The 17,936-nt window shown below is 36.2% G+C and overlaps 1 protein-coding gene across 1 annotated transcript in view; it reads right to left on the bottom strand.

Moving 5' to 3' along the window:
* The window catches only part of LOC136264889 (adhesion G protein-coupled receptor L4-like), a 42,188-nt gene extending 25,549 nt beyond the window's left edge, over window positions 1-16,639 (bottom strand). The window contains exons 1-14 of the mRNA XM_066059654.1: window positions 16,567-16,639; window positions 16,471-16,512; window positions 15,260-15,451; window positions 15,014-15,199; window positions 9,795-9,989; window positions 9,569-9,745; window positions 9,126-9,482; window positions 8,889-9,077; window positions 4,876-4,974; window positions 3,920-4,190; window positions 1,951-2,017; window positions 1,707-1,775; window positions 1,116-1,251; window positions 927-1,049 (exon numbers count right to left, since the gene is read on the bottom strand). Of these exons, the coding sequence (XP_065915726.1) occupies window positions 927-1,049; window positions 1,116-1,251; window positions 1,707-1,775; window positions 1,951-2,017; window positions 3,920-4,190; window positions 4,876-4,974; window positions 8,889-9,077; window positions 9,126-9,482; window positions 9,569-9,745; window positions 9,795-9,989; window positions 15,014-15,199; window positions 15,260-15,451; window positions 16,471-16,512; window positions 16,567-16,639 (2,176 nt within the window). The remainder of the gene's footprint in view (window positions 1-926; window positions 1,050-1,115; window positions 1,252-1,706; window positions 1,776-1,950; window positions 2,018-3,919; window positions 4,191-4,875; window positions 4,975-8,888; window positions 9,078-9,125; window positions 9,483-9,568; window positions 9,746-9,794; window positions 9,990-15,013; window positions 15,200-15,259; window positions 15,452-16,470; window positions 16,513-16,566) is intronic.
* Window positions 16,640-17,936: the final 1,297 nt, after the last annotated feature.

Here is a 17,936-nt window from a genome sequence, read left to right as displayed (position 1 = left end):
TATTTTTAGCACCAATGTTATGGTTAGACTTTGAACATTTTGTAATACTGCACCTAATAAATTGTTTGCACTTCATGGACTTTAGCTGGAGAAAGGGTGTAGTAACCAAGCCTTTCCACACCAGCAATACCAAAAAAAGGCAAACCATTATCACCAGATACTATCATAATGATTTAGAAGCATTGAAAGAAAAAGGCTCGGAATTGAATTTCCTACCAGAAAACTGTGTTTATTCTCTCAAGTCTAAAAGCAATGGTAACTATTATAGTATTACTTAAACTGAAACAAACATTTTTTTACAATGACCAAACTAAAGAACATCAAGAGAGCGAATGTGACTGGGCCTGTGAATATAAGGCATGTGGGCGCATAAAATTTGTCAACTTTTTGAACTTCAATCACCCATAATTTTATGTACCATTGTGCTATGGCTAAGCAGATAGTAAGCAATTGGTTGGCTTTTTAATACAAGTAGCAGAGTGCAAATACTTTACTCCAGTACCGAGATACATCCTGTTGTGTGACAGGGTGTAGTTTGTGCCCGCAGGCCCTATGACAGTTATTGAGACATACGTAACTACCTTATGGATAATGATGCCTTTAGGGATTTATGGGACTATTTAATTATTCAGTTTTGCTCTGACATTAATTGTAACACCTAAGATTTGTTAAATGGTCAGGTTATCAAACAATTTTGGGTAAAACTGAAACCCACAGAAGCTATTTTGTAAAATTTGTATGGTTGCTATGCAGTTAATTAAACTTTCATTGCTATGGAAAAATTCCCAAGGCTGACACCTGTCCAGCAGGTGGAATATTGTTTTAGGTGTACAGGACAATCCAAAAGTGTATTAAAATAAACTATAGACCATTTTACAAACTTCATCCTGCTGTCTGTCGGACTATATACAATGTACTGTACAAACCTTTCTGCCTTCTCTGATGTTTGATGGCATTAGCTGGTATGATGATCTGAGTATCACCAGTTAGTGGAAAGTTGATATCATTTATCAAATTGATGTCTTCTGGTGGTAATTGAGCATTGAGGACTAAACGTGTAGTAAAAAAAGTTGTTATAATAGTATGCTATTTTTAAACATTTGTGTATCACGCACTTATATTCTTTGTTTCTATATCTATGCTTCTTCGGTTTGAGATGTTAGTATTAACAATAGCAGTAAGAATGTCACCAACTGCTGTGGCAAAGTTTTCAGTGTTATTCAGTAAATCTTTTCCAGATGATAACTGCATCTGATGCAAAAAAATAATGTTAATAAAATTGTTACAGCATAATAAATACACAATTTTTTTTGTCCCCGTGATGTCACCAGCCACATCAAAGACTGCATGGCAAATTTTACCTGGAAAATATCTACTATATGGTAAAAACCAAACAACCAAAGGTGCCAGCTTCATATAGAAGGCAGAAACTTTTAGTGAAATATAAGCCAGCTATATATACAATAGGTCAGTAATTGTAGAGTATCTCAGTTAATGTCTTTGGATTAATAAAACTTGTGCCAATAAGTAAGATATTCTTTTCTTGCTATATCTGTATGATCATAGCTTAAAATAATATCACTGATAATACATACCTGTAATTGAACAGTGGCTATATAGGTAGCATTATGGAGAACAGTATACCACACTCTTACAACGCATGTATACATTATGACCTTGTATTCATTCACTGTCCCCTTACGTACATTTCTTGCCATTTCAAATGAAACCATATTTGAGTCATCTAGTAAATTATCAATGGTGGATGCGACATTCTAAAAATGCAAAGAAATTGGTATAAGTACTCATGGACACAATAAGTCCACAAAACAAGAGTAAATTATAGTAGGCACGTAGTGCATTTGTACACTTAAGCACAATTGCTGCCAACTATTTTTGATTAATACCTGGACCAACATTGGTTAGTATATAATTACACATTGCAAATACCTGTAGTAATGGTTGCACACTGTCAAGAGTGTCATTCTGCATGTCAACCGCAACAAGTGATATGACACTATGTAGAGACAGATGTAGACAATAAATTGTAATTATACCTTTTTTGTTATTAAATGTGTTTTACCCTTCAATACCATACTTACAGCTAATATAAGCAACATTTTAAATTATGTAAATGAATTCAATATAATAAATTTTAATCTGAATTCATAAATGTTTTCTTCACTTGAAAAGGCTTAAAAAGAAAAGAAGGTGGAATTAAGAAAATATTAAGTGTTTATCTCTTTGATACACTAACTATTACATAACTATTACTGAACTAAAGTGAATCTATAACATACATACATTGCAGAAAAAACAAGACCTAACTAACATTCAATAAATCAGTTGTTATGCTGTTAAATCATGTTTCTTTTATTACTGCATTTGCAATAATATCCCTAAAACTACTGTTAGTGCATTAAAATTTTATTCCACAATCACATCTTGTTCGGCAAAATGCAATCCCACAATCACAGCTTACTTGGTTTCCTATGTAAGACACATAGACATAACAGAAATCTGGGCAAACCTACTAGGTGTGCAATGACTGAGCATGTCAAAGTAGAACAAGTTATACCACGGTCACCCGTGCTTTGCCTGATATATGCACACTTTCCCTCGAGCTTGCTGATCTTGGGCAAGTTCATATATATGAGGTAAAGCACTTGTGCCCATGGTATAACTACTACATTACAAGTATAAGGGAAATTAGGAATTTTTAGTTTGATTAGGAATCATAGAAAAGTATACTAGGGAAAAAAGGAGGTTGTCTACACTTGCAGATATACTGGTGAACATTTAATCCTATACCCTAGACTGAATTAGGGAAGAAATGTTCACTAGTATATCTGCACTACGGGTGTAGGTGACCTCCCTTGTATCCCTATACTTTTCTATGATCCTTAATTGAACTTAAAATTCCTAATTTTTCCTTTTATTTGTTTGTTTACTTTTTTGTAACATAAATTATTATGACTGGTGAACCCACGCATACTGCACCAAAAGAAAGAATGGCATCAGATTAAATGTTTTCATCTGAAGGTGTGCCCCAGCTATCTATTACTGACTCAAAGGCAAGGTGGCCATTACACTTTGCTTTCAGCTTTTCTCACCCTATTTCACAGTGTTACAAATGAAGAATAGTAGGAGAAATCAATACAATCACGTTGAAGAATTCAGACGATTTGCGTGCCCCAAACTATCAATTACTGAGTTGATAGTGATGGCCATTACACTTTGCTTCCAGCCTGTCACACAGCATTACAAATGACAATTTCCATTTACAAATGTGCGGAAGTCATGCATCATGCTATTGTGAATTGACAGCTTGGACACAAAGGAGGAAAAAGGTAAGTCTGTGGTGCATGCATTGTATGTACTGCGGTATGCCAAAAGGTACGTCTCAGGATGAAGCAACATTGAACAGTGAAAAAATCAAGCCTGTAGCTTTAGCCGTTATCAAGTTACACTTGCCTGAAGATATCAGGCAGGCAGTTAGTCAGTAGAAAATTCCATTTAATAAAGAAATTAATTTTCATAAAAATATATTGGAAGCATTTAGGGTCATACTGAAGGCACTTTTGGGCTTAGTTGTACCTAACCAATACTGCCAAAGTGCCAGAATGATATTGTGAAGCTGGGTTTTTTTTTTGGCCAGAAAAACCATAAAACCTCCATGATCCCTAATACAGTACTACCATATCATACAGTATAATTCAGTATATGTAATTATGTGTAAAGTTGAATTAATGATTCAGAAACAAAATCACCTAATTGCATTGTCATCACAATTAATTTATGATTTTTAAACAAAATCTAATTGTCGTTCATAATGGATCAGATGCTACTTATTGTCCAAAATTTGACTCTAACCACTTCATAAAAATAAATTAACATAAAATGTACTGTATGTACTGACCTTATTAAGCTAGTGAGAACATTGTTGGTGGTGTTTATATCATTTGGCACAAGTGGTCTATCTGATGTGTTAGTTAGTGTTGTTAAATTCTCACTAATAGCTTGTACTCGGCTAATGGCAAACACTGTGATGTTATTACTCTCAAAGGTATTTAAGACAACTTCAGCTTGGTCATTTAGTGACATTAATTCCATGTTAGTACACTGAGTAACATTGATTTCTGTATCATTTTCCCACTGGCCATTTTCTGAACATTGCCTTGATGCTTCCCCTACAAAAAAACAATGCAAATAATTATGCAGAAGTGGCATAGCTAAACCTGGCAGGCCTGGATGGCTATTTTGCCCTACCATCAGCTACCCAGAGTAATTGAAAGTGTGGGCTGAATCCACTGATGAGCAGTTGCTTATAACATCCACAATTGTATAAGAATATACAGTATTACAACTTATGCAACACCAAAATCAATGTCAATTTTGTCAACATTTTTTTTCTCCAGCTAGATAGCAAACAGAGTTTTTCCTGAGGGTTTTCCCTATAAACTCAATTGTGGTACCACTAATGGGTGGTAATAAATAGAAGTGAGATTATACCATGGGCAGGCATTGTGACAAGACAGAGGATTGGAATTGAACCTACGTACCATTTGTGCAGTGAACAGGGCACATTTGGATTAAATTGTGTTGAAGTGAGCTCAAAACTCAGATATTAGAGATTAGGCAGCCTAGAAATATTTCAAACATGAGCACCCATATAGCTAGCTGCATGGCGGATGCAAGGTGCTTATATAATTATACTCAAGAAGTCAGGCATTAAGACACTGTTGTATTGTACAGTACATTTGTACTAAAAAGACCAATAACTAGTTAGCGTTTACAATGGTAAGGGTATATTAGTTATCTTTCATTTCAGTTTGTGTGCATGTAGCACATACGTAGGTAGTAAAGGAGGCTTACCAGATAACTCAGGACACCCTTGAACAGCCACAGATCCTGCAGATACAGATGGCCACTCGATACCCCATGTTTTGTCAATTTCTGCTTTGCATACTGCACCTACAGTAGAACATAATTTCAGTAATGCTGACTTACCGTATAAGCTGTAAACACACATTTTAACATAAACACACACACACACACACACACATACACACACACACACACACACACACACACACACACACACACACATGTAACACTGCCAGGGCCAGATCACTTTTAATACATTGGGTGGGCTAATCTTACTAATGGTTTACTGATGTTATGTTCAGGAAGCTGTAAAACCAAGAATCAGGACAATGTCAATGGTACTAACAAATATATCTCTTAAAATAACAAATCCAGTGCACTTTACATAAATTAGCAAAGCTGTTTTATCATAAATATTATGGTTTTGTTAATCCAACGCTAGCAGACCAGTATACTGCAGCACTTGACAGCTTTATTAGAATACATGACTGTTCTAATAATAGAGTATCTCAATCTTAGAAACATTTCCAGGCCAAAACTTATTGGGTGGGCCATGCTACTGATCCTTGGTAACACTGCAATTATATTTAGTATTAAAGGTTGGTATATTTAATTACAGAATTACATACGTATGTATATAAAATAATAATAATAGTAATTAGACTGTGGCACACATAATATGCTTTGATCGTTAATGAGGTTTATAACATCCAGTAGATACCCGTGGGTAGGTATCTAATCTGGTTAGATACCTGTAACAAAACTTTTATCAGGTGCGTCATGTGTTTTACTGGATTCCAGTCACACAGCCATCAGAAATCATCACTAGAGTGTAAAGGTGTTGTTAGAAAACATCATTGGATCATAAATATGATTGTATTCAACAAAGAAGCCTACCAGTGAGTTATTTTAGCACTAATTCAATCAGGAAGCCGCTATTAATGGCAGTGACCAGAGCCATATGAGCCATGGTCTAAATCAGTTAATGCCCAAATCCAGGCATCTGTGCTTTCTTAAGAGACCTTCAGAATTGCACAATAGTCATCGAGAACGAAACATGGATTTGTGCAGCCTCCTAAGGTAAGCAATTATATTAATCAGCCCAACTATTACAGTATTTGCATCTCAATTTAAGAGGACAACTGCACAAAGTCAGGGAACAAGGTAGCAATCTAAATGTAATAGAGCACCCATGTGCATGTGATTGTGTTTTTATTGTTTACGTATATGGTGTGATTACTTGTAGACCTCTTGTTGTGTGATTATTCTTTGTGAGTATCAATTGACTAATAACTGACTGATATCAAATATTTGGCAAAAAGGATGGTGATTTTGGAAGCTTAATCCGTACAGAGCAATCCAATATTACTGGGCCTTGTATGTTGAAAGACTGGGCCATATACACGTATTGCAATTAAATGGTATTTCAGAACACACAAAGAAACATGCAATGCTCCTTTCAGTCGCTGAAGATAATATTTACAAATTGCTTTGAAGTCTACTTGCCCTAGAGAAACCAGATGAAAAAACTTAGTGGGCACACTTCGATACTGTTCCATCAGAGATCATGGACTACTTCAAGTTCAACACTAGAGTTCACAAGGCAAGCAAATCAATTACAACTTAACGTTTCTGATGATGAGCCACATAGAATTGGCAAGAATTGTAATTTCAGTAACACATTGGAAACGATATTTCATGACAGACTGTGAATGACCCATTATTCAGCACTGCATGCTTGTAAGAAAGCACTCACTTTTGAAACAGCCATGGAATTATCTTAAGCAATAGAATCAGTTGCAAAAACATTCAAGGAACTGAAAATCCAGCAAACTGATACGTACAGACTCAATCCACAGAATTGCAATAAATCCTCCTCAAGGTTGTTGTCACTACGTACCACTGTGGTAAATCTGAACATTTTGCCATTACTTGCAAGTTTAAAGACTCAAAGTGTCATAATTAATGTGGAAAAATTGGCCATCTTTGCTTGTCAAGGAAACAACAGACAGAGAATCTTTCTAAGAACAAGCTGTGCCCACACACACGTGAATCTGTTAGTGTTGTTGGTTCATTTAATGTCAATGTAGTCTACAGTCTGTACAATTACCACTTGTTATAGTCAAGTTTCAGGTCCAACCTTAATGCGATGTAACTGGCTTGAAGTTTTACAACTTGACTGGAAAAAAGTTTTCACTTGCCTAGTCAACATGAGACAACAACATGAAATGGTTTGGGTACCCTAAAGGGATATGAAGCTAAAAATTTAGTACTTTATATAGTTGACTTATCTGCCCAACCACATTATTGCAAGATTCCTGTACCCGATTCCCAACATAGAAGATTTTTCTCTTCCCTAACAGGATCTTAGCCAAGCAGCAGCTTCTCTTATCAGCTGACTTTAAACTGTACATAACCATCAATACCCATAAAGGCTTATTCCATTATAAAGTTGTATTTTTGACACACTGATTTTAGGAGTTGACAGTGCAGAACGTGCTATTGCTTGACCATTAGACTTAATTATAAGAAGACAACATTACACCATGTAATGTGAGTTCTCTGTAACCCCAGTTGCTAGAGATAAATGCAGATGACTTCCACCCTGTGCTAGTAAATGCTGTCAAAGATGCTCCCAGGCCATAGAATGTATGCAAATTGAAAGCTTTTAGGATATGCTGCATTTTATCTTTTTACTAAACATGTCAGCAGTCTTAGCATCATTATTACAGAAATCTGTGAAGTGGGTGTGGTCTGAGAATGTGAAACAGGCTTTCTACCTCTTAGTACATCTTGATCCAAAGATTAAGATAACATTAGCTTGTGATACACAGCTTACAGATTGGGTGTAGTGAAAAAAGCTCACAGGATCAGAATGCCCTATCGCATATGCTTCCTGGCAAAAGAAGGACCCGTGTAAAACTGAACTATCAGTTATATCTTCTTTGGGGATCACAGACAATAGTGCTATCCCCTGGCCAAGAGTGGTACTTCAAGAATTCCACTTTGCACGCTCAAGTATATTGATATGTAAATAACTGGATTTTGGGAAAAAGATCCAAATTGCAAATCAGAAGCTTTGAGATAAACAGTTTTACTTGCCAAGGGTAATAAGCACGTATATGGAATTTACACAAGAGATACGTACATCAATTTAATATCTGTCAGAACATTCCCAGTACTTGTAGCTGCTTGTAGAGTTTCCCACCAAATAAGAGAACATCTGAGCAGCTAAACAAACACGGGTGCTCACAAAGAGGTGCAGCATGGGGTGGTGGAGTGGACAAGAGATAGACCTTAAAGTAGAGGTAAACCACAATTGAAGTCCAGACATGAGATTACAGGGCTGTGGTGGCTGTTTAGTAGTTGACATGGAGTAGAATCAACACAGAAAAGGCTTGACCAACTAAAACAGGCCATCCACCAATGCATCTCTGATTCTCAAGTCCTTAAAAGGCCAGAAATCACAATTCCAGCACCAACCAGAAGATGATTCTCACAACCAGCCTTGAGTAGTTTATGTAGTGCTAGGGGAATTTTATTCACTACCCATTATACCACTCTAACTCTTTAGCATGTTATCACAGACTGGTCAGTTATTAGTCACTTGATAGTCACAAAGAATAATCATACAACCAGAGCACTACAAGTAATCATGCCACCCATGAAGTTAGAGATTAATGTCCACTAGTATAATTTACAGGTGTAGGCGACCTCCCTTGTTTCACTACTTATGGCTATGATCCCTAATCAGACTGAGTATTCTTCATTTTCCCTTCTACATGTTTGTTTATATAGTTTTATTAATATAGTTATGACTAATGAACCCATGTATGTATACTGCATCAAAAGGAAGAACGATGCTAGGCATGCCATTATGTAAATTTTTCGCTTGACTGTGCTCCTAACCCTCTTTATGCCACTTATGTTATTCTCTTGTCATCTTGTTAGATTGTGAAGCTATGTAATTTGAAAATGACTAACATGTCATACTACAATACCTTCTGTGCAGTTGGTCACAGTACCACTCCAATTCCCATTATTCTGACAAGTTCTACTTTCACTACCAATGAGATTGTAACCATCATCGCATGTGAAATCGCAAGTATAACCATAGAAAAATTGTGGAGGATTTATGGGTGAGCACAACATCATTCCATTCATCGGCTTGACCAATTTTGGACATTCAACTGTTGAGAAGAGATTGAATATGAGTTGAATACCAGAAATTCTCTCACCTCTCTCACAAGTTGTTGATCCATTCCATCTTACACTGTTAGTGTCCTCAACACATGTGTAGGATCCTCCTACTCCAGTGTAGCCAACAACACAAACAGTAGTACATGTTGACTGGTACTGTGTGTTACATGGTAACTGTAGCTGTGAGTTATCAAGAGGTGGTGATGTAGAGCAGTTTAATACTACACATTTTGGATCTCCTTCACTCCAACTTTTATCAGCTAAACAAGTCCCATTATTAGATCCTTGCAATTCATAACCTGCATTGCAGGAAAATGTACAAGTATCCTCAAACACTGCTGTACTAGTTCCGTTTGGACAATGAAGTTCTCCATTCATTAGCTGAGGACACTGAACTATATCAAAAATACATACTTTCATCTGACAAGCACCTTCAATGCAATTTTTACTATCAAAGAAGATACACCTATTATTAACTCACCTACTGTACAAACAGCATCAGTACCGCTCCAGCTTCCGTCAATCTGACAAGTCCTTTTGGCATTACCAGCAGTTAGCTCATAACCAATGTTACATGTGAAGTTGCAAATAGGATCTTCTTCATCCATTGTACAGTTGATTTCTCCATTTTGTAAATCAGCAAGTATTGTACAGTTGACTAGTTAACATTGATATAAAATAATCATACATATTATTTAGCAACAAACTTCTTTGTTGGATGCAAGTAGCCACACTGCCTGTCCAGTTGCCATCACTTTCACATGTTACATTGAACTCACCAATTAGCTCATAACTGGTGTCACACGTAAAACTACAAGTATCCTCATAGGATGGAACTTCATCATCTCCCAATGAACAATTAAGTGTTCCATTATTAGGATTAGTAAGTGTTGGACATGGAACTACGTATAGTGTATAAATGAAACAAGTATGCTAGACAGTTATATATATACTAATTAAGGTTACGGAATAGTTTAAAATGCGTGGGCGGGACAAATTACAAAACCTGCATTAAACCAAGCAGGGATAAATAATTTCAACAACTGTGTTGTGTTAGCAATACAATTAATTGTGTTTGTTTGTTTTTACTACAGAACTATGACTGTTCTTGGGTGTGTGGTCCACAATAGAGCGATGTTTTATAAAAACGCTCCGCCAAAAACCAGACTAACAGATTACTGAATCCTTATAATTTCAACACAAGTGACTAAACAACTAATTTTAAATATCTAGGTTCTGTGGAAGCGATTTTTTAAGTTACTGGTTGTATAGACGTTTTATTGAACTTTTAGTGGTTTTTTTGAGTGAAACAAGCTCTTTGAAGGCTTGTATCTGAGTCACTGGGAAGAAACACGCCAAAAATGCTTCCACAGGACCTAATAAATTTAATATACAGCATCACTATGCCCCAGAAACGCCAATAGGGCCTACAGATTTTGCTGTATTTGGCGGAAAAAAACATGGTAGTGACAGCTGGAGCCTGAGCGATGTATGGGCTGGCTTACCTGTGTTATTACAACAAATGGTAGTGTTCCACCTGCCTCAAACTAAACTGTAGCTACATAAAACATTAAATATGAAGGGCTTCACCTTCACTTAAAACTTTTCACGCTGCTAGACTGGTTTTATGGGCTTCTCAAAAAGTATCGATAGGCATTCAAAATTTTGAATGATTGCCCATGACTATACCATAACCTTAAGTAAAAATGAGAAAACAAGCACTAAAGTACAGGCCTAGGACCTTTTACAGAAGATATTTATTTATGAATTGTTCACTCATTAGATTTAATCAGATTTAGTTTGACAAGGAAATAAATTTAAATGATGTGAATTTGATATGTATGTAGTTGCAATTTTTAGGCTAGCCCAAATGAAGGGCCTACCTACAGGGCCTCAGGTTTACCAAATTACCTAAACCCTAACTAGAGCTTATTTAAAACCTACATACTTGGGGTATACCTTGACACTGTTGACAGCTATTTGTAACAGAGAAATGTAGTAGCCCATTACAGTGGCGGATATAGGGGGTTGCAATGGTATCAGCTGAAACCCCCTCTGGAAGTAATACGCGTACCCCAAATTACTTACGATTCGTGTGAGTGATTAAATCACCAATAGTTATTAGTGTATTACATTCGGACCTTTTCTACTGGCTAATCTTCACACATTTGCCTTTGAAATCACTGAAAACACCAATACAGGGTTTAAGCATGTAAGAACCTCTAAAAATAATTATTAATGAGTGCAAGTGCTGTTTTGCTTCAAAACTTTCTGCGAAGGCCTCGATTAGTAAGATTCAACTGTGATTTTTACTGCTAAACTATAGATCTATGTAGCTATAAGCCACTGAGCTATCAAGACTGAGTTACCATTCACCCCAGCTGGACTATATATATATATACACTTCTCTGGTATTGAAAACTTCCTGAACCCGAAACCCCCTCTGAAACTTCCTAGATTCGCCACTACATTACTCCACCTGTGACTGTTATTAAATATACAGTAGCCAATACAATGGTGTACATGTGAAATGTAGTAGCCCATTTGAATTCATCTGAATTCATCCCGTTTGCAATTGAATTCATCGGTTTTGCAATAGAATTCGTCGCTTTTGCAGTTAAATTCGTCCGTAACAAGAATGGCCTCGAGAATGGCAGCTGGAGAAAACATGAAAACATGGTGTAGCAGCTGCTACAAGAACCTGTTCAAATACAACAGTAGTAAACAACTCTTTATAATAAGGCCAGCAATAATTCTTCCTCTACAGCCTATCCAGCAACATTCCAAATTCTACTACACCATTCGCGATGGGTGTGGTCACTTGCGAGCAAGCTAATTAACTTGTCAGACAGCTATCAGTTACACATACTGACCAGCTCCAATTACCTTCTAGTGTCTCAAGTGTAACTCTCCATGGCGTAAATAATTCATCTGTCTTGATGAATGGTTGGTTTCTTGGAGCCATTTTGTTTATGACGAATTGTAATGCAAACGTGATGAATTCTATTGCAAAACAGACGAATTCAACTGCAAAACCGACGAATTCAATTGCAAAACTGACGAATTCAATTACAAACAGACAAATTCTATTGCAAAACTGACAAATTCAATTGCAAACGTGACGAATTCAATCGCAAAGGTGACGAATTCAATTGCAAAAACCTGTATTATTAACACTTTACAGTGACCAGCACTGAAGGTCTGACATGTGCTGTAGCCTTAGGATTACCTAACCTAATTTCAAGGACTTTAGCTTTTACAATGTCTCGAAGTTCACCAGAATTAAATAATTAATTAATTTGCAGGTACAATTTGAAGCATTTCAACTGAAACACCAACATTTTAGTCAAAAGTATTTAAAACAAGGCTATTAAAACTATGTTCACTACAGTGTTAATAAACATACAGCATTTATAACCAGTAAATATAGCCATTAGATAGTTGTTAGATACCTGCAAACACTTGGTGCAGTGGTAATACACCAGCTCTCAAGTACGAGGTCAGTGGTTCAATTCCTGCTGTTCAGCTGTTGAAAATTATTTTGTTGTTTTTAGGCACATTTTATAAAGCATTTCAGCTGCTCTGTTAGGGTGTTTGAGTGTTCTACTAGAGTATATCGATCTTTTTGATGGTTTTCAGCCCCACTCCAAGAAGATGAGATATCATTCTGAGGGTCGACTTATACCCCCTCCACTGACTCCTACCCACCACCACCTATGCATATATAAAAGTATCCTACAGAATCCACATCCAAAAATATGCTGCAAAGAGTCTACTGTATAATTATACCCATTGACTTCTGAATTAAATTTTATATGGAAGTGTGAGATAATTAATAATTATATAATTTTCCACGCTAGATTGTCGATATCATGGGGCACCGTCAAACTGTTGGACTGATCTGTGCATTGTATTTGCGTCTCTGTCTTGTTTGTTTTTTGTTATTGCTTCTGTAAGTTTTATGCCTTGCTAGGACTCCATTTATTACAATTTGGTACCCCTGAGTCTAGGGCCCAACTTCTGTATTTATTTATGTAATATTATGCTATTTAATTTTAATATTATGCTATTTAATTTTGATATTATCATCACATTTTACCATCTATATACATGGATGATATAGTGTTGGAGTTAAGAAGAAAGGAGGAATGACAAGTAATGTGGTAATGCGTAATTTTGTCATAATAATATTATAATAATAGACATAACATCCACATACTACATGTAATATGTGCACAACAGACTTGTGGATATGCAATTTTATAAAAGTAATCAAAAAGCCCACACAATAGGCATGAGGCTATTATGCTCCTAAAATTGAGCATTATGCTTTTGAGCAGTGCTCAAAAAATCACCTATTATGCTTTTGAGAATTGCCCATTATTCCCAAAATTGTGCCATCATAATTGGCTAAAAATGCCAGTTTATTGCTGTATCACAACATTTTCATTGATGTTTAAGCTTCAAATAGTCTTCAATTCTTTAGCTGGTTGATGTATTAGAGTATTTCATTTCAATGTGACTGCTTTATTAGAGTAAAATAATGTTCAGTGACTGTTCTATTAGAGTTTCTGACTGCTCTATTAGAGTATCTCGATCTTTTTAACGGAATTACGCAATCTGCAGATTTTCCTACTGTTAATGCTTTATAATCACCTCAAAATGCTAGCATAATTCCTGATTTCCACACATGCCTATTACGCCCGAAATTATGCCAGCATAATCGCCGCATCCCTACCACACAATAGTGCTTTAACTTTTTATGCTGAAGAAGTGACTATTCTATTAAAAAGTGTAGCTAGTAATATAGCAGCACCTGTACTACATACTGGTAAACATTTTGTAATAATCTAAGCATACTAGAAATACTGCACATAACTACTATGCAAATGTGACTCAGTGGTACAAACAGGCATATTACTTTCTGCACATTATAGCTACAATATTATGTAAGGTAAATGAGGGTATTTCCAGACACTCTTTGATAAAATCGCTCTAACACTGCACTCACAACGAGTTAGCACAAACTCTAGGAACCGTTTTAAAGCCTATCTTATGGTGCATCTGCAGTACAAATTTCGTTTTGATACAATCAACTGCTGAGGAGTTATGAGTTGAAATTTAACAGCATGTAAATATGCAACATGCGGCTAATTCTGGACACTTCAAATAACAAACAAGTAGCGCCTTCCACAAGTTACCAATCCTCTTTAAAAGTATAGAGACTAAAGTACCACTTATCTACAGCTTATAAATCAAGTAGAAAGTTTATACCTTTTGGGAGGAAGCAGCAGTGCATATTTTAAAAAGTTTATGTAATTCGCAAATATTTTCTTTGTATTTCAATAGAACAGCTGCTTAAAAATCAACTGCCACTCCGCCTGTGCTACATGGATTCTTATGATTTTTGCTATGCAATTACCCGAGGTATGATCTTCTTATAAATCTTTGAAAATCAAAATTATGAGCTTTGGCTGCCTGACATTTTCAAAGCTTTTGAACAAAATTACCTGTGATTACGCTACAAATTATTGTCAAACTTTGCTATGGAATAACAGATTCACTTCAATTTTAGCTTGTAGATATGCCATAGGACACTGCATTAGCATACCAAATTATAGGCCCAAGGATTCTACCATTGTTGAAAATGATCCAAGTGTCCGGAATTAGCCACTGTCCAGAATTACCCGCACTTACCTTTGGTTGAAAGTATATTTAATCAATTATATCAAGTACGTTATAGCTTAAACTCTGCTAATTAATTTTCACAAAGAGAATTGCAATCAAATCAATCATAATTTGGAAAGGATATTACTGAATTACTGGTATGAGCTTGTTTTATATCAGTTGCTAAAAATTAGTTTTAAGCTTGTATTATTTGTAGATAATCTAGATGCATATACATGCACAGTTTAGCACAACTTACCTCTTTGACACATTATCTCAGTACCACTCCAACTTCCATCACTCTGACAGATCCTACTGTCACTACTAGTTAACTCATAACCACTACTACATGTGAAACTACAAGTGTCTTCATAGGAAGGAACCCCATCATCTCCCAATAAACAAGTAATTGTTCCATTGTTAAGAGCAAGTGATGGACAACGAACTAATCACACACAATGATATAGTCAATGATACACACGTAGCTCAATAATATATATCATACCTCTCACACATTCTGTTTTATCACCACTCCAGTTTCCATTATTTTGACAGGTCCTATTGCCACTACCAATTCTTAACTCATAACCAGCGTTACATGTGAAACTACAAGTGTCTTCATAGGAAGGAACTTCGTCATCTCCCAGTGAACAATTGATTGTTCCATTATTAGGATCAGTAAGAAATACACAAGTGGCTGTTGACAAAAGTCATCATTACAGTTAAGTAGGGCTGCATAACACATCACATATTGATTTATTTGTATGTAAAGCAGTTTGTTTGTTCATGCCATCGCACGTGACTACAGACACAAATACACTAAGTCATACTGTACATCTACATAATCTGAATACGTGACCCAATTTTGGAAAATCAGTCTTAATATCACGTATGAAATTTACAATTCACTGTGTTACTGTTAAGACAGTTTGGCACCCATTACATTATTTCTCAGAATTTGTAGTAATTCAAGGAACTGACTAACAATTGTAATCATTGTAAATCTGATGTATTGCTTGCATAGGCGGCAGAAAGGGGGGGGGGGAGCTAGGGGGCTTAAACCCCTCCAAAATTATCCTTCTTGGAGTGGGGCTAAAAACCCGAGGTACTCTTTCTTTCTTTTTTTGTTTCACCTTAGCAAACCAGAGACAATGTAGTACCTCAGTTCATTTCTGCCCCTGGTCAGCCCCCCTCATATCAACTACTTCCTCCGCCACTAATTGCTTGGAATATTTAATTTGGTCATAAATATTTGGGTTGTCAAATGTGACATCATAAGTTAATACTGATTTACCATAATCGGGTCACATATACATGTATGCATCAATTATAATAAGTTGATGCTGTAAATAATTTTATTACTTTCTATGTGTAGTAGGGCACATGAGTGATTATGCATGTGTTTGTAATGTTATTGTTTCATAATTATGGTGTGATTGCTTAATCAGTCAGTCAGTCAGATAATCAGTCAGTCAGTCAGTCAGATAGTCAGTCAGTCAGATAATCAGTCAGTCAGTCAGTCAGTCAGTCAGTCAGTCAGTCAGTCAGTCAGTCAGTCAGTCAGTCAGTCAGTCAGTCAGTCAGTCAGTCAGTCAGTCATTTAATTTAGTAGTTGGTCATTTGTTTGATCCATTGATTGATATGGAATAGTCCTTTAATGTGCTTAGTGAGCGTATTATTACAGTGTCAGTGTGTGTGCTCTTTGTGTGTTCTTACCATTACTGCATTGTTCAGTAGTTAATCCATCAGGGCAGTAGGCTGTACAGGAATTACAATGAATTGGTAATTCAACTAGATATGACATATACTGACCTATGCAGTTTGGAGGAGATCCGACGTATCCACTGCAGCAAGCTGATATCTGCATATATTGAACTTCTGACATGATTGTAGACTGATAAACAGAAACTCTCCTGTATCTGTTCAAAGAATCATTTAAATTAGCAAAGAAATTTGAAAATATTGTTGATTACAAATGAAATGTGATGATTGGCCAGACATCATGGAACCTATGTATAATCTAGAGGTGCTAGAAATTTTCAAACAGTGCTTCATGTTGTTGTCAGTAAACATGTACCAATAACAACAGAAGTACAAATGAAAAGAAGCAGTTGTAAAGCCTCCAGAGGCATTTTGATAATAATTTACTCCAGTAATTAGACACAGATCGGAGAATAAGTTTACATATCCAGTAGCTACAGTATAAGCAGTCATATTTTCTTGCATACTTGTGGACAAACTAACATGCATGAACACAAAAACACACGTGCAATGTGAACTTTATCTGAAACAATCACGAGAAATCAAGTGTGTGTTCTGCACAAAGGTTAGCTGAGTCAAACGTGTGTTTCAATTAAAATTTTACACCAGGGCACAGGCCTGAGCAATCATTGCTGGTGCCCAGGCAGTGAGCCTGGTAACTAATCCGGCACCCACCCCACCAAACTACATGCTTTCTCTCTTTATAGAGTCTTGTGGTACTTTTGAAGAGTTGCTACATCTATACTTGAGTTTACTTCATCAATTAGTAAACTTTTATATAGTTCCCAGCATCACCTGATCATATTTTGAAATTTGAGCAGTCAAGGGTCAATTGTGTCCTACAATTTGGTGAAACTGTTGAGTGGATAACAGCATACTAGATTGTTGGTGAAACTGTTGAGTGGATAACAGCATACTAGATTGTTTTATTAGACATCTAACATGGACAGATGAAAATGGACAAAAGCCAACTCCAAGGCACAGATAGTGTGGGAGAAGCTAATGTGGTGGTTGTTCTACCAGTTGCACAGGAAGCTCAGGAGGATCATTGTTTTTATTGAAGTTATCTCATGGTTGCTGATGAAGAGTATGCCTAAAGAGCTGTAGAAAAGAGTAGATACTGCACAGGGCTGGAGCTGTGATAAGTTTGTCATGCATTGTTTAGTTTTAGTTTCTATATTATTCACGCAGTAACATTACACTAATAGCTTAGTCTAATAAGCTGCACAAACAGCAGTATAGTAGCTAGCTAGATACACGTATGCACTTTTCAACAGTTAAAAGCAAATGTGTAATAAAGAGCCCACAGAGATGTGCTAGCATTTCTTGCTAAGGAGCTTGCATGGGGACAGTCAGACCTAGTAATCCTAAAAGCTAGCTACACCCCTGTTTAAAAGTATTCCCTCATCTTATTAAAATTT

The sequence above is a fragment of the Dysidea avara genome, chromosome 8 (assembly GCF_963678975.1).
Source record: "Dysidea avara chromosome 8, odDysAvar1.4, whole genome shotgun sequence".
Classification (NCBI taxonomy): Eukaryota; Metazoa; Porifera; class Demospongiae; order Dictyoceratida; family Dysideidae; genus Dysidea; species Dysidea avara.
The sequence above is the reverse complement of the archived record's forward strand: the minus strand, read 5'-3'. Positions and strand labels throughout refer to the sequence as shown.